This window comes from Ogataea angusta (genome assembly GCF_019207475.1).
Source record: "Ogataea angusta isolate 61-244 chromosome Unknown 61-244_NODE_7_length_650817_cov_90.064852, whole genome shotgun sequence".
In the NCBI taxonomy this organism is placed as follows: Eukaryota; Fungi; Ascomycota; class Pichiomycetes; order Pichiales; family Pichiaceae; genus Ogataea; species Ogataea angusta.
Window position 1 is genome coordinate 492497 of NW_025065221.1, and position 16244 is coordinate 508740.

The window sequence follows — 16244 nt, forward strand, 5'->3', positions numbered from 1 at the left end:
ACAAGTCCCAGGCCGGGTAACTGTCTCTGAGATCTTTGAGGACCCTAGTAGAACTACGCTTACCTAATCCCTCTCGTCGAATTCTGAACGTGCTGCACTATGCTCAAAAAAACGCGCTTCTATTTGGCAGGTGAAATTATGGGCTCTTTCAATAAGAACTACCGGTACTTCAAGACCCGTGCGCTCGCGTACTACTATCGGTATCCCGCACGGGTGCTGCTGCTGGCCGTCGGCGTCGTGTCGCTTTTCCTCTTTCTGTTCGGCTCCACTTCTCCCCAGATCCAGCAAAAGATCATTCCCTCTAATTACACCTCATGGCTGAACAATTTGTCGCAAAATAAAAAAGCCACTCCGAACGTGGATCCACAGCAGGAGCTCTTGGACCGCGAGCTGGCCAAGACCAGCAAGTTCAGAGAGATATTCAAGCTCATCGAGCAAAACAAGCCGCCGGTCAAGCTGGATCCGTTTGAGTACGACGAGTCCGGCCTCGACGAGGACAGCGTGCTCACCTCCAGGAGGCTTTCTGCGATAGGCAGCTTTTCGCACGAGTTTGTGTCGGGCGTGAAGAACGCGCACCAGAACTTTGTCAAGCTTTTGCCGGAGTACGACGAGGTGTTGCGGTACAGGGGCAACGGCGTGATCATTCTGGGCGGCGGCGATCTCTCGTGGCTGGCGCTGCTGTGCACGAGAATGTTCAGACGGATGGGCGGGTCGTTGCCTGTTGAGGTGATGCTTCCGCGGATGTCGGACTATTTGCAGGACCGTGAGATCTGCGACATTTATCTGCCGCAGCTGAACGCCAGGTGCGTGGTGATGACCGAGCAGCTGGGCATCAAGACGGCCCAGGAGGAAGAGCTGTTTTTCACAGACTTCAACATCAACCCCAACATGTACAGGTCGCTGGCTCTGCTGACGTCCAACTACCAGAATGTGCTGCTCCTGGAGAGCGAGACGCTGCTTATCAAGTCTCTGGACGAGTCGATTTTCACCTCTGAGCCATTCAACTCACACGGCCTCGTTTTGTGGCCGGACTTCTGGAAAAGAAAAACGTCTCCGTTCTGGTACATGGCGACCGGGCTCACTGTGGACAACACTCTGGTTCGGGACTCGGTGATTGAGCTGCCAGAATCAAAATACGTCAGCTCGTCCAAAGCAGAGAGCGTGTTCCCGCTGCACGACCGGCGCGGCGCCATTCCCGACGTCTCCAACGACAGCGGCGAGTTGATGATCAACAAGAAGACCCATTGGAAAACCATGCTGCTTGCTCTGTACTATAACCTGTACGGAGAGGGCTATTTCTACCCGCTGCTTGTCCAGGCCAGCTCCTCGGGAGAAAAAGAGACATTTGCCGCTGCTGCCACCGCGCTCAAGCTGCCCTACTACCAGACAAGAACGGCCACAGAGGCCAACGGGTTCTGGTATAACGGCGAGTTCCGCGGAGTGGGGATGCTCCAGTTCGACCCAACTGTCGACTTCTATTCGCTCACCTCGTTCAAGGAGAAGTACGAAACAAACCCCGACAAAATCACCAACCAGGAGTTTAAAAAGTACCTCAACGACGCCCCAGAAAGAAAGTCCGCGCTCTTCTTCAAAGTCAACTACCCAAGACTGCTGCCAATCGAGCTCATCAGCGACAGCTTCATTGTCAAGGAGAACGGCGACCGGATCCGCATGTTTGGCGAGAATGACAACTTCGGCAACGACCTCGAGGCCACTCTCTGGAGAATCATGGTGGACTATATTTGTTACTCCGAGGTGCGCTGCTCATACTTGGACAAACACTTTCCGCACGACCGCAAGTCGAAGGAGACCATCAACAAGTACTGCACAGACAACTTGAAACCGCATCTGTTGTGGCTTGCGGGCAACCACTAAGCCTGGTGCGCCCCGGGGAGCGCTTTGCGGTGCACGGGTGTCCTGTCAAGAGCGAAAGAAAAGGCCGTTTTCTTTTTTTATTAAAAAAAAAAAAATTGCTCTCCTAGCAAACTCAACGGCGCCAAGGCTGTGCAACATCCGTGATATATCGGCCCAAAAGTCCACCGTTTGCCGGCCACACACACCGTTGTCAGCACCACCATCAGGGCACGCACTGGCCGTTGTCGCCAGGCACGGAGACAGGAGATCGTCCTCTCAAGACGTGCGGGTAACCAATAACTCCTCACTGTATAACCGCAACCTTGCATATAATTAGGGCTCGACCCCCTCGAAAAAAACTTTCCCCTTCTTATGACTACACTGGAACTCAATTCCGCCCAAGAGCTCATTTTTGGCGGTATTCCTGAGTCTACTAATACCCCTAACGAGTTCTTCTTGGCCCAGCAGCAGAAGCTGGACCATCTTGATGCCCTTTCCCCTCTTCCGTATGAATTACTGGACAAAATAATTGGATATGTTTATTATAACGACACCGACAAAATTTACTCTTTGAACGCTAATACCAAGGATCTTTGTCGGTCCGTCAGCCTGGTGAACAGCGCATTCTATCTGCTCAGTCTCAAGTATGTGTTCAGATACGCTAATTTTACCAGATCCACTTTTTTTGACCGATTCCTCAAGAATTTGCAAAAGAACAATCTTCTCGGCAGCTATGTAAAATTCCTGGATTTCTCGGAGTTCACGTCAGTCGGCCTGGGAAGAACAGGCCAGATGATGCAAGAGATCCAGATGGTGACACACAAAACCATTCTCCAGTGTCTGGAGCTGACCCCAAACCTGACCGAGTTTCTTGCCAGTGAGAGCATCGAGGGCGACATCGACAGCGTGGTAGTTGACCACCTTTTCAACAAATTGCCTAAACTGGAAGCCATTGATTTTTGCGGCTCCAGCGGTATCGGCTTCTCCCGAAGCTTTGAGAACCTGCACATATTCCCCAACTCTAACGTCAAAAACCTCTCTTTCCACGAATGCACAGACCTCACGAACGAAGCATTTACCAGCATTTTGCGCAACCTCACTGCATTGGAGCGGCTCGATCTCAGCCACACGCAAATCACCATCCAGACCCTTAACGACAGTCTCCAGGAGTCCGCACGGCTCACCCATCTATCGATTGCACGTTGCTCCCGTCTTGGGGCCGCTCGACACCTGATCGAGTTTCTCACCAAACACCCAGCAGTCAGCAACGATTCTTTGCTCTGGCTCAATTTGCAGGTCGACACAAACATTGCATCTCCATTCAACACAAACACACTAACGTTTTTGCTTGGAAACATGAACGCTTCAAATCTCCGTTACCTTAATCTGGCCGGCGTCGACGTCGAGCCCAAACATTTGATGCTTATTGCCGAGAGATTCCCATCGCTCGAAAGTCTCGTGATCGCTCATTCGCAACTTTCCATTGATGATTTGCTACTAGTCTTGTCAAGCTTGCACAACCTCAAATTTATCGATCTCACAGGAAACAAAAATATCACCAGATGGACTTTGGACAACAACCAGCTGCTCACATGCTGTCCAACATTACAAGCCATCGAGGTGGACTACAAAGTGGTTGACCTACTTGATGATACCACCGGTAAGCTCAGGGTTTACAACAACGGTGCTCTCGAAATCTGGAAAACCTACAACGACAACGGAAAGGGCAGACGAGCTTGGGTATTCCGGCTGAACGAGGAGCAGCTGAAGAAAGAGTTGAATGGTCAATCTTTGAACTTTAATAATAATCTGGTGTATTTTGACATCAACACGGGTAGAAAGATTATGCAGAAGATTGAGCGTCCGGCCTTTTTGAAATACGCCTCACGGAAAATCAACTGCTCCAAGGGTCTCTTCCAGAACGATGAGTTGGCATTTCCCGGCGAGTTTACTGAACGGGGCATTTATAAGTACTATTCTTTGAATAAATAATGTATCATTAGTTCACAGCCTTGAAGACTAAAATATTTTCTCAAAAAAAGATAAAATAGTGTATCATGTCTAGGAGGCCTCAGTTTTCACGTCAGGATCTGGACAGCGAGGACGAAGACGCATCTTTGAGCGACGCCTCTAACGATTCCTTATCATCGCTTTCGTTTGGAGCTCTGTCTGCTGCTCAGAAGAAAATAGATGAAGAAGATAAAAACTCGGAATCAGAATCAGACTCGGATGGCGGCTTCTTTGAAGAACCAAGCAAAAAACACCACTCGCAGAAAACAAAGAAGAACAAGCACGCTCCCAGCGAGACGTCTGCGAAGAAGCCGGTTTCGAAAGTGCGAGAAATTCCCGGGTTACTTGATGGCACAAAGTACGCAAAGACAAAGTACCATGACATACGGTTCGACTCTGCATTTGGAAAAGTGAATGAGAGCGAGGTTCGGCGAAATTACAAGTTTCTGGACGAGTATCGACAAAAGGAGCTGGAGCAAGTGCAAAGTCTTTTAAAAGATCCAAAGCAGCGCAACAAATTGAGCGAAAAAGAGTTGCAGGACCTGGATTATATTGCAAAGAGCACCAAGTCACGTTTGGATGCGCTCAAAAACAAAGATCTGGAGCGCGAGGTGATCAAAGACTACAAAAAGAAGACAGGAAAGGAGTTTGTGAAGCGCAGCGACAAACGGAAGCTGGTCCAGGTTGCAAGATTCCAGAACATGAAGGGCAAGCAGCGTGAAAAGGTTTTGGAGAGGAAGCGTAAACGGAGGTTTGGAAAGGAGATGCGGCGGTTTGAACAGAACTACGGTGACGCAAGTAGATAAATATCATTTTGATCAGTATAATATTTATTAATGTTCCAAGATGGTCAGATTACCTGTGACGACGACGTTCTCCAGAATGGAGCCGTTAGGAATGTCGATTCTCTGACCATCGGAGCAGACAATGATCACGGTACCCTTAAGCTGGACACCTCTGCCAAAGTAAACGTTACCTGTGACGGTAAGATGGTCGAGTTCAAGAATTCTTGGCATGTGAGGGATACGTTGCTGGAAGTTGGAAACTTTCTTGAAGTGCGATCCCAGCTTGATCAACGGAGCGCCGCCGAATCTGGCACTATCGAGCTTCAAGGCACCATGTTGCAGGTTGAACAGGTCGCTCTTGACAAGCATCAGGTCGGAACAGGTCTTGACTGGCAAGAACCTGGATCTTGGAACAACCACACCATGGGCACCTTTGAAGTGTCTGATGGCAGCACCAACAGCAGTCTCCAGTTGCAACACCTGCATCTCCGAGTTTCCAACGCTGATAGACTTGCTGTTTGGAATGATCTCCATTTCCAAAGCGTTGGCTTCCACCAGACGCTTGATAGCACGCAGGTTGATCCACAGGTTGTTGGTATTGAAGTTTGTGAACTTCTTGATGGACTTGAAGTCCTCGACGTGGTCTTTAGGAACCTGGGCAATTTCGAGCAGTCTGACCTGGCCGTTGTAGTTGATCAGAGTTCCACCCTTGACGTCGGCTCTAGTTTTGTCTGTCAGCTCCATAATATACTCAGCACCGGTCTCGACCATGTGGTTCAGAATCTTGGTGTCGACGGTGGCACCCAGGTTGTCACCGTTGGACACAAACAAGATCTCCTTGCCCTGCTCCAGCAGAACGTCCAGCTCGCCAGAGGAGACAAGAGACTCAAACAGGTCTCCGTGTCCTGGCGGGTACCAAGCGTCCAGTTTGTCGTCGAAAGATTGCGGAACAGGCAAAAGAGAGTCCTTGAACACTCTAGGATATCTGGACTGGTTGAAGGTTCTGATCCGGATACGGTGGCCCTGGTACTTTCTGACAATGATCTGGGTGTCGTCGTTGGTATTGAACGAGTTCATCAACAGCAATGGCACGTCCGTGTCGTAGGTTTTGTTGAGATGCTCGATCTGGCGAACAGACAGATCCAAGAACGACTGGCCATCTCTCACCTCAATGACAGACTTGGGACCCACACAGCCCATTGAGGTACCCAGACCTCCGTTCAGCTTCAACACCGCCAATTTCGAAAGGTTGCTATTATCTGCGTTTTGCAAGCTCGAGTAGGCAACAACCTCGTCGGGAGTAGGAGAACGGATTTGGTTCCAGTCCAGGGTCGTACCGGAGGCCTTGTCGGCTAGGTAGCGTCTGAACAGAGAGAAGAACGAGTCCATCTCGACCTCGAACTTGGCCCTGACCTTGGGATCTTCCACGGCGTCGATCATCTTGTTGAGGGAATTCCTCATCTGCGACGCAGCAACGCTGGTGCTGGTGTTCTCGAAAGCGTAGGTGCTCTGGGACTTGGCGTGCTTACTCATGGTGGGTGGATGAGAAGAATGCAGCGATTATATCTGATGGAATAGAAAAGAAATCTAACTTATTATAACCTGTTTGTCCCTAAGGGTGCGACCGCGCACGACCGACTACAGAATAGAAAAAATACGTCGTTCTCCGGAGCCAAATCACACAACCCCCCAGCACAAACACACACCCTTGCACCACAAAGCAACTAAGCGTGGCCCGAGTAGCTGCCGGCGATGATCGTCTGGAGCGTTGTGACGGGGCTCCATTCCTCCTGGATGTGCTCTGTGGAGCTGAACGGGTCCTCGGCGGTGTCGACGAGCGCGTTTATGCTGATGTTGGTGTTCAGTTTTGACACCAGCTCTGCTCCCGCCTCGCTGTTGATCGTGAAGCGCAGCTGGATACCGGCGTCGGCCTCTTTGGCGACGCCGTTGGTCATGAACCGCGCAATCAGCCGTTCTTCCTGGTGCGACGCCGAGAACAGGAACGGAGTCGACGTCAGGTTCCACGTGACTCTATTTTTCTCTCTATTGAACGACCCGGACGGCTTGGTAGCAGCCGATGCCGCTTGCGCCCCGGCGATCGACACCGACACCATGAGGTTGGCGAGCTCGATGGTAGCGGACTCAAGCAGAGGCAGCAGCTCGTCGGCCGGCTTGATGGAGATGATCACCGTCGACTGGCTCTGTTCGTGCTTCCAGATCGGATGCACCACGATCGGCGGCTTGGAGCTATTGAGCATGTACTTGAGGCCCCCCACTGTGCGCAGGTGGATCTGCAACGGATCCAGGATGGTGAAATGGCTGGGCTGCTGCTGGTCCTGCTGGATGAACAATGGATTGGACATGAAACTTGGCAATGCTCCGGACGAAGACACCTGGAGCTCGATTTTCGACGGAATCTTTTGGACGCTTTTATCTAGCAGGTAGCTGAAGGCGATCTCGCCAATCACGTTGGACCCGGTAACTTGGCCGTCTTTGAAAGAGGCGTTGTAGATCTCCACGACCGACGCGTTCAGGCCGGGCTGCGTGAGGTTAGGGTGGTGGATCTGGCCGCTGGACAGGCCACCGGTGCCGGTGTTAGTTCTGGACAACATGGTGGACCCGGTGGCATTCGGGGCGATCGGCGCCTGCTCCAGCGAGCTGCCAAGGGTGCTGATTCTGCGCTGCTGAGGAGGAGCCGGCGCGGAGCCGTGAGGCTGTCTCGGGCCGAAACCAACGTCCGTCGAGGTGTGCTTTCTGGCTGAAGGCACTGGCGGAGCCGCTGCTTCGGCATTGGACTCGAGAGCGGCCTCGGGAAGAGGAGCGGCCGCAGGAACGGCCTTCTGGACGGGCTCCGGCGCCGTGGTAGGAACTGTGCCCGCAGAAGCAAAGGCCAGAGAGCTGGCGGAGCCTCTATAGGACGGCTGTATGGAGGAGCTGTTGGTGAGCTCGCTAGCCATCGAGTTGGACCGTTTTGTAGGCTGCATGGCCGGGTAGCCGCTGGCCAGTGACGAGGAAGCAGGCGCAGTCTCGTGAATAGTTTCGGGCACAGTTTCGGGCACTTTTTCTGCCAAAGGCTGCTGGGCCGGCGGAGTCTCAGAGACCGGAGTCGACGCCTGAGGAGTGGCTCTCTCGCTTACGCTCGGCTCGCTGCGCTCTGTGGCAGGCGCAGCGCCGCTAACCACAGACGAGGCCTCGCTTTCTGCGATGGTGGTGCTGTTGAGGTTATGGACGTCGCTCTTCTTCTTTCTGCCTCCACGCAGCATCGTCCCGAATTTGGACCGAAGACCGTGCTTTTCCTTTGGTTTCTTCTCTGGAGACGCGGCCGCAGCGGCCGGGTGTCTCGATTTGGTTGGAGACGAGTGCTCGGTCTTGGAGCTGGAGAGACTGAGGATCCGGGACTTGCGGTGCGCGGGTTTCGGAGACGTGGTGAATCCGTTGTCCTGGGCCTTTTTCGTTGGAGGAGCCTCCTTGGTCAGCTCGATTGGCAGGGTCTTGGCCGAGACGGCCTCGGAATACCGCTGGATTTCGTCCGGAGGATTGAAACTCAGCGTGTGCTCGAGGGCCGTTTCGTTTAGCTTTTTAAAAGTGTCTAGAACGTCGCTCACGTCGGTCTGGTATTTGAGAAACACGTCCTTCAATAGCACGAGCCGGTTGTAGTCGTAGCGTTCGAAGACCTCGAAAAAGTAGGGCGCTCTCTCGCTCCACTCGGTTCTAAGGGCATCGGCGTCGCCTTGGGCCTCTTTTTGTGAAATTGACGAAGCCAGGCCCACCAGCTCATCCATCTCAATCAGGTTCGAGTCGTTGTGCCGACTAAAGACTTTCAACGGCGCAATCATGTCCCTCCCCATCTTCCGGGTGCTGGAGTCCAGTAGCTCGGCTTCTTTGTGCAGTATGTTCAGAACGCCTGTCCACATTGGCGACGCCAGTCCAAGCGAGTCGACCGTCGCATTGTGCAGTTTCGGGTTGTCGACGCTCGTCAGCAGGCTGTCTCCCTTCTTGAGAAGGGCCTTGAGCTGGTCAACATACTGGAGTCGGAGCCGGCCGTACGCGGTGAACCATTCGGCCAGCTCGTGGTTGATGGTCTTCGACTGCACGTGACGCAGCTTGAGCGCCTCCATTGCCTCTTGGGGCGGCTTTCCAAACAGCAAGGACGAGGAATAGACGACTTGTTCGCTCATTGCAGAAAAGTTTGTTGCCATTAAATTCCATAAATCGTCGCGACTGAACGGCCGGGACGGAGAAAATCTCGTGAAGAATTTGAGTCTGGTGCACTGCTACAACGTCTCTACACTGGCTCTAGCCATGCTGATTAGCTATATTCGTAGTATCTATATACATAGCACTAGCAAACTTGACACTAGCAAAACCTTTTTTTATGGGCAAAACCTTCACTTCTTCTCCTCGCAGGTCTTGCAGTCAGAGCACTTGCAGTCGTCCTTGCAAGCGCACTTTCCGCACGAGCACACGGCTTCTGGCTTTTTCTCTTGGCAGTGCGAGCACGAGCATCCTGCTTCGCAAACACAGTCCTTAATAGTCGAACACGAACAAGGCATTTTAGATCAAATAGTAAATTAGGGTCTCCGCTAATTAAATAGTTTTCTACTTAGCACAGCCTCTGGCAAACTTTGCATTCCGAGGACAATAGCATGATTTTACGAGGAGAATGCATGATCGGATATCCGGGCCCAAGCTTATTGTAGGCAGCTGATTTTCACTATAGCCGTATGTGCGTCGTTAGGCGAAAATAACGCATGTGGCAAAGTCCGGGCATTATCCGAAATCTCTCTACGTTACGGAGTAGCAAGTCTGTCAGCAATGAAATTGAAATCCATAAATTCAACTAAACAAGCTATAAAATGAGCTAGCATACGTAACAAAGTGCTCACCACTAGTGCTTAGCCTGGCACACCTTGCAATCGGTGCATTTGCAGTTCTCTTTGCACGAGCACAGACTACAGGAGCACGAGCTGTCAGCAGACTGGCCGTTCTTGCACTTATCGCAAGCGCATTCAGTAGCACAGTTGGAGTTCTTTGGGCAACAGGAACAAGCCATTTTTTGTGGGTTAAGTTTTTGTCTGGTCTTGGGGGAGGCCCTGCTATTTATGTACTCCGAGATTGCACAGATAAGCTATGGCAGGTTCGTGTGCTAGTAAAAGTGACGTACGTTTTCGCTTTATCATGCAAGTCGCAGACGGCTAGCTACTCCAAAGAGCTCTTCATTTGAACCATCTAGATTGTGTATTGATCTCGTCTATATTCTAGCATCTATATTAACTCTTTGATCAGATACGGCAGCAGGACACACGCGGCAATAGACAGGGTGCAAATATTTTCCCAGAGCGCGAGCGGGCTCTGCAAAAAGCCCTTGTCGCAGAAGTTGAGGTAACAGCTGTAGAACGCAACGTTGAAGAAATGATAGAACAGCAGACCAGGCGATTGCAGCATGCCGGATAGCAGCCCCATAGGGCCCGAGATACAGTTGCCTCCACGCTGGAAATACGCGAAGCAGCCCCGTTGCAGAAGCTCAAGGTACTTGGATTCCGCTGCAAACAATGTGTAGAGCGCAATGGAAAGTGTGTTCACAACCGCATCCAGCGACTTGCGTTCGCCATGGAAGGTGAGCATTTTTTCAAGCATGACACCCTCATCCAGGAAATCGTCGCTTGGAACGTCTGCCAACAGCTTGCACAGCAGAACCGCGTCGTTCAAGCCAACGGTCATACCCCCGCCCGTCAGAGGGTGTCTCATGTTGAGCGAGTCTCCGATGCAGATCAGCCCAGGAACCGTGTTTGGTTTGGCAGTCAAGTACTGGTTTGGCATGCTTTTGTACACGTTCTGCTCTGCGCCCAAAGCCTTCTCAAACGACGGTTTCAGCTTCTCCGGCAAAGACACAAGGACCTGCGATCGCAGATACTCAAGAACCTCCTTTTGCTTTGGTAGCTGGGGGCTTCGGTACGCACACAGGATCCGCGTGTGACGGGGACTGATCTGGTACACCAGGATGGGAGCGTGTTTGCCGAGAATCACATGGCCGTGGTTTTTCAGGGGCAGCTCCGCGTCTTCGAGGTCCAAACCCACGAAATACGACCCGATTTCCGGCTGTTTGTCCTGATACAGCTCTTTTCTGAATTTCGAATAGATTCCGTCGCAACATATCACCAGCTTGGCGCGGTACTCGTCTTTGCCGGCCACCTTCACACCTACAACCCTGTCGTCTTCGCGAATAAGCTCTGTAACGTTTCCTTCCACTTTGGTCACGTTTGGCTCTGCCAAGCACAGCCCCCGTAGGTTCATCAGGAAGTCTCCGTGGTGGAAGGCCACGCCGTGGACTGTGGGCGACCGATCCCACTCAGACATGTCCAAAGTGCTGTCTGTGTCCAGCTTGTCCTCGTTTCCAGCTTTCAGAGCCCCGGGCACAGGCTCAGTGTCGATGTTAGCGAGAACGCTCTTGTCGGGGTATTTGATCTCCACATGGCGGCCATAGTACGAGACGTAGTACCCGTCGACCTGGGTCGCATCAATATTGTTGATAGCACTAATCATACCGAGCTGCTTGAGTGCTTTCACACCTGCCGGTTGCATCAGCTCTCCGACAATCCTGTTTGGCTTTGTCCATTCACGCTCGGCAATCAGAACCTTGCGGCCTTGTCTGGCCATCACTGTGGCAATACAAGGCCCGACCACTCCGGCACCAACCACAATCACGTCGTACATTAAGAAAAATGGTTCCAAAACCAAGCCTTTTATAGCACAAAATGATCTGATTTTACGAACGTGAACGAGCGAACTCAAAAAAAATATATTTTGGTGCGCGATCGTTTGCGGCGGTGCAAACACTGGCATCGTATTTTTTTTCCGAAAAATACACGATAACGTTAAATGCCCGAGGAAGTGCTGCCCTACCACAAAGAAGACAAGAGACTGGCGGCATCCGAATATGAGAAATACGACCCTATACGCGAACGCTTCAGCTACGTGATCGCCCTCCAGGTGTTTCTGCTGTACATAATATACATCTACTACGATCACATCAACGAGTATCATCCGCTATTGGCTGGGGCTCTTCTTGGGGCACAAACGTCATGTCTGGCACAGTCGTTGAACCAATTCTACCAGCGTACAATCAGCATATCTAAGCATATTAAATTCTACATCTACGGGATTTTCAATGGAGCAGCTACCACCTTTTGGATTAGATTGCTGGTGTCTCAGGTGGACACCAAACTCATGAGATTCGTGTACGACCAGACATTTGGTGGACTCATGTTTCAGTTCTTGTTCATCTTGTACAACTGCATTTGGGAACGGCAGGACCTGTTCACCCATCTACGAACAACATATATCCAGTCGCTCAAATACTACTACATGATGTGGCCGTTCGTGTCGTACCTGTGCTTTTTCCACATGCACGAAGACCTAATATTCCCGCTCAACTGTCTATCAAGTCTCATCTTCACGCTGTTGCTGACCCTGATCACGTAAATAGATTGACCCTGTCGCGCGAAAATACTTATTCCTTAATTTATTGTGCCCAGATGGACTCTGGCTTGGTAAAATCGTTTGTGTTCTTACGTAAGAGTTTTTCCGAACTCCAGCCCCCAAGACGGTGAAAAATTTCCAGCAGAGATGCACACCAGAGACCCAACACCCCCACAACCACTCCCCAGACCAACAAACATCCAATCATCATCACCGGGTGAGACGGACTCCAGACTCGAAGCGTTCAAAAAGGAGCCACAAGGGGTGGGAAGCTTCGAGCTTTTTCGTTTAGATTCTGAAATTCTTCCGCACAGCAGCTGATGGCAGATGACACATACTATCTAACTGTTCACGAGGCTGCCCTGGCCGTTGTTGCCACAGCAATGAAGAAGTCGAGATTAAAGCCGCACATTCTGGTAATCAACTCTATCATCGGCGCATTTCTCTTTTCTGCCGGAGGAATGCTGGACCTGATGGTGCAGGCGTTGAATCCAGGGTTGGCCCATCACGGGTTTGTCGGGGTGGTCAGTTTGTTGCAAGGAAGCGTATACTCGATCGGTTTATTTTTCGTCATCTCCATGGGTATGGAACTGTTCAACTCTAACGTGCTATTTTTCTCTGTTGGGGTGATGCGAGGGGCCGTTTCGGTTGTAGACCTGCTAACGAGCTGGCTTGTTTCGCTCTGGGTCAATTTAGGCGCCACCATTTTCGTGGTATATCTATTTTGCCATGTTTCTGGTATCACCTCTTCAGGGACCTATGTTACTGAGTCTCGTGAAATAGCAGAGAGCAAAGAGGCCTTTTCCTTCATGCAGACGTTTTTGAAAGGTATCGCTGGGAACTTTTTCGTGTGTCTTGCAGTCTATTTGCAAATAATGGTGAAACCGTTACACGTCAAGCTCATAATGATATACCTCCCGATTTTCACATTTGTGGCCATGGGATTCACCCATTGCGTGGCAGACATGTTTCTGGTGCCTGTTGGGATTTTCAACAAGTGCTCGTTTGGCTGGGGCCGGTACTTTTGGAAACTGCTTCTTCCTGCTACGCTAGGAAATATTATTGGAGGATCGTTTTTTGGAGTGGTTGTTCCGTGGTATTTGCATCTCGTGGTGATTGAGCAGGACATGAAACAGCTCCATCTTCCAGACTATGAGGAGCGCGACGAGCAGCCTGAGCTGAACATGGACTCCAGGGTGGTGCGCACCTCTGGCCACTCTCCCGTCACCTCGCTGAACAGCACCATCAACTACAACCCGCCAGAGGTGCAACGGTATGCTCCATCCGTCGCGGAACGGTCGCCTAGCGGAGTGTTCCCTGTTTACGACATGGGCGAGCCCTTGGAGCACGAACGGAGCATAGCACAGGCAACTGAGGACGGCAAAGATCTCCGACTGTCGTTGACCCGCAGCAGCTGGCGTCGCCGCGCTACACAGACCGACGCAGAGTCACAGCTCGATACAGCTTCCAGGAGCCAGGAGTCTATGAGAGACCGGATTGTCCGCCATCTGAGCAGGAACACAAGCAGGGACGACATGGGCGCGATGCGCAAGCGACTGTCTGCCGCGGGCATCACATCGAAAATCGCCAGCCACTCTAACGATATTGCCGGTATCCACCAGGGCTCCATAGACGTGTCCTATCCAGGCCCGACCGCGCCGAGGTTGAGGAAGGTGCCGACGGAGTCAGTAGATCCTGCGGATTCGCCTGACGACAGCTCCAGCACCGACGAAAAACGAGACGCAAACCGATGAAATTTGGTGTCTGGCCAAATAAACACGCACCGTGCTTACATAGCATATTATTTTATAGAATTATTTTTCGCTATTTTTTACGTGTCGTCGAATAAATCGTTTGTTTTCCTTAGTGTCCATGGTGCCTACGCAATCTAAAAAAGACACCATTTCCGACCAGGAGGTGAAGGAGAAGCTTGTGGAGCTGGCGACCCCGGCTCCAGAGCCTCAGCTGCCTCCCGTCCAGGACTTTAACTGGCGCAAAGTCGAGGCTGTTGTTGCGCCAATTCTCTTCACTTTCGTGTCGTTCTTCGTCAGAATGTACAAAATCGGCATCAACAGCAACGTCGTCTGGGACGAGGCCCATTTTGGCAAATTCGGCTCGTACTACCTCAGACACGAGTTCTACCACGACGTCCATCCTCCATTGGGCAAGATGCTAGTGGGACTCTCTGGCTATCTGGCAGGGTATAACGGGTCTTGGGATTTCCCGTCCGGCCAGGAGTACCCTGAGTACATCGATTACGTCAAGATGAGACTATTCAACGCCACGTTCAGCTCTCTGTGTGTCCCCTTTGCCTACTTCACCATGAAAGAGCTGGGCTTCGATCTCAAGACTGTCTGGCTCTTCACTTTAATGGTCACCCTCGAAACCTCATACACCACCCTGGGCCGCTTCATTCTGCTAGACTCCATGCTCCTGTTCTTCACAGTGGCCACCGTCTTCAGCATGGCCAGATTCCACAACCAGAACAGAGACGAGGCCAACTCGTTTTCCCGCAAATGGTGGAAATGGCTTCTGTTGACGGGTATCTGCATTGGCTGCACCTGCTCCGTCAAGATGGTGGGTCTGTTTGTGACAGCTTTGGTCGGCATCTACACCATGGTGGATCTGTGGGTCAAGTTTGGCGAGCTACGTACCACCATGCCACTCAAACGCTACTTCTACCACTGGGTCGCCAGAATCGTGGCACTCATCATTGTTCCCTTTACCGTCTTCGTGGTGTGCTTCAAAGTCCACTTTGACCTGCTTTTCGGTTCTGGCCCAGGTGACGCCAACATGTCGTCGCTGTTCCAGGCCAACCTGCTCGGCTCGGAACTGCAGTCCGGTCCAAGAGACGTCATGACCCTCAATTCTGTGGTCACCATCAAGAACCAGGGCCTTACCGGTGGCCTCCTGCACTCTCATATCCAGACGTATCCTGAAGGCTCCAACCAGCAACAGGTCACCACCTACTCGCACAAGGACTCCAACAATGACTGGGTGTTCGAGCTTGTGAGAGAAGACCCTAGAAACGAGTTCACCGAGCCTCATTACGTGGTGGACGGCATGTCCGTCAGATTAATTCACAAATCGACCGGCAGAAATTTGCACACCCACCAGATCCCTGCTCCCGTGTCTAGTTCACACTACGAGGTGTCTGGATACGGAAACCTGACAGTTGGAGACTTCAAGGACAACTGGGTCGTCGAAGTGGTGGACCAGTACGGAACAGAGGACAAGCTTAGACTACACCCATTGACGACCTCGTTCAGACTTAGATCCGAGGCTTTGGGCTGCTACCTGGCTTCTTCCGGAATCGCGCTGCCTCAATGGGGATTCCGCCAGGGCGAGGTCATGTGCATGAAGAATCCGTTCAAGAGAGACAAGCGGACCTGGTGGAACATAGAGAACCACAGCAACCCTGAGCTTCCTAATCCTCCAGAAGACTTCAAGCTGCCGAAGACATCTTTTCTGAAAGACTTCATCCAGCTCAACATCGCCATGATGGCCACCAACAACGCTTTGGTGCCGGACCCAGAGAAACAAGACGATTTGGCCTCGAATGCTTGGCAATGGCCTACCCTTCATGTTGGTATCAGACTGTGCGGCTGGGGCGACGACAACGTGAAATACTTCCTGATTGGCTCTCCGGCCACTACCTGGACCTCCTCTGTTGCCATTGTTGTCTTTGTTATTATGGTGGTGCGCTACCTCTTGAGATGGCAACGCCAAATCAACGATTTCGAAGGACAGCCCAAAAAGGCCGATCTGTTTGTGATGGGAGGTCTGTATCCGTTTTTGGGATGGCTTCTGCATTATCTTCCATTCTGTATCATGGGTAGAGTGACGTACGTTCACCACTACCTTCCAGCACTCTATTTTGCCATGATTGTCTACTGCTACACGGTCTACAGACTGGCTGAGAAGCTGAACCGTTGGGCAGCCGGCGCCTTGTACATTTTCCTTTACGCTCTTGTGATTGGATGGTTTATCTTCCTCTTGCCAGTCACATTTGGTATGGACGGGCCAAGCGCGAACTACAAATACCTCAATGTCCTAAAATCATGGAGGGTTGCAGACGACTAGGAAATAAATATATCAAATTAAGAGAATATCTGA

The 16244-nt window shown here is 51.5% G+C and overlaps 9 protein-coding genes across 9 annotated transcripts; 6 read left to right on the forward strand and 3 right to left on the reverse strand.

Annotated features, from left to right (window-relative positions):
* Window positions 1–138: 138 nt before the first annotated feature.
* On the forward strand, window positions 139–1875 carry KL928_003731 (uncharacterized protein; the record flags this gene model as incomplete). The annotated part of the gene is made up of 1 exon (XM_043204351.1): window positions 139–1875. The coding sequence occupies one exon, from the start codon at window positions 139–141 to the stop codon at window positions 1873–1875; it is 1737 nt and encodes a 578-aa protein (XP_043059173.1).
* Window positions 1876–2226: 351 nt separating this feature from the next.
* KL928_003732 (uncharacterized protein) lies at window positions 2227–3846 on the forward strand (the record flags this gene model as incomplete). Its single annotated transcript, XM_043204352.1, has 1 exon — window positions 2227–3846. The coding sequence occupies one exon, from the start codon at window positions 2227–2229 to the stop codon at window positions 3844–3846; it is 1620 nt and encodes a 539-aa protein (XP_043059174.1).
* A 65-nt stretch (window positions 3847–3911) lies between these two features.
* Window positions 3912–4670, forward strand: KL928_003733 (uncharacterized protein; the record flags this gene model as incomplete). Its single annotated transcript, XM_043204353.1, has 1 exon — window positions 3912–4670. One exon carries the CDS (start codon window positions 3912–3914, stop codon window positions 4668–4670), a length of 759 nt encoding a protein of 252 aa, XP_043059175.1.
* Window positions 4671–4697: 27 nt separating this feature from the next.
* Window positions 4698–6182, reverse strand: KL928_003734 (uncharacterized protein; the record flags this gene model as incomplete). The annotated part of the gene is made up of 1 exon (XM_043204354.1): window positions 4698–6182. One exon carries the CDS (start codon window positions 6180–6182, stop codon window positions 4698–4700), a length of 1485 nt encoding a protein of 494 aa, XP_043059176.1.
* Window positions 6183–6373: 191 nt separating this feature from the next.
* KL928_003735 (uncharacterized protein) lies at window positions 6374–8767 on the reverse strand (the record flags this gene model as incomplete). The annotated part of the gene is made up of 1 exon (XM_043204355.1): window positions 6374–8767. The coding sequence occupies one exon, from the start codon at window positions 8765–8767 to the stop codon at window positions 6374–6376; it is 2394 nt and encodes a 797-aa protein (XP_043059177.1).
* Window positions 8768–9914: 1147 nt separating this feature from the next.
* KL928_003736 (uncharacterized protein) lies at window positions 9915–11363 on the reverse strand (the record flags this gene model as incomplete). Its single annotated transcript, XM_043204356.1, has 1 exon — window positions 9915–11363. One exon carries the CDS (start codon window positions 11361–11363, stop codon window positions 9915–9917), a length of 1449 nt encoding a protein of 482 aa, XP_043059178.1.
* A 165-nt stretch (window positions 11364–11528) lies between these two features.
* Window positions 11529–12449, forward strand: KL928_003737 (uncharacterized protein; the record flags this gene model as incomplete). The annotated part of the gene is made up of 2 exons (XM_043204357.1): window positions 11529–11965; window positions 12245–12449. 2 exons carry the CDS (start codon window positions 11529–11531, stop codon window positions 12447–12449), a joined length of 642 nt encoding a protein of 213 aa, XP_043059179.1.
* A 62-nt stretch (window positions 12450–12511) lies between these two features.
* Window positions 12512–13882, forward strand: KL928_003738 (uncharacterized protein; the record flags this gene model as incomplete). Its single annotated transcript, XM_043204358.1, has 1 exon — window positions 12512–13882. One exon carries the CDS (start codon window positions 12512–12514, stop codon window positions 13880–13882), a length of 1371 nt encoding a protein of 456 aa, XP_043059180.1.
* Window positions 13883–14000: 118 nt separating this feature from the next.
* KL928_003739 (uncharacterized protein) lies at window positions 14001–16211 on the forward strand (the record flags this gene model as incomplete). Its single annotated transcript, XM_043204359.1, has 1 exon — window positions 14001–16211. One exon carries the CDS (start codon window positions 14001–14003, stop codon window positions 16209–16211), a length of 2211 nt encoding a protein of 736 aa, XP_043059181.1.
* Between the last annotated feature and the right edge of the window lie 33 nt (window positions 16212–16244).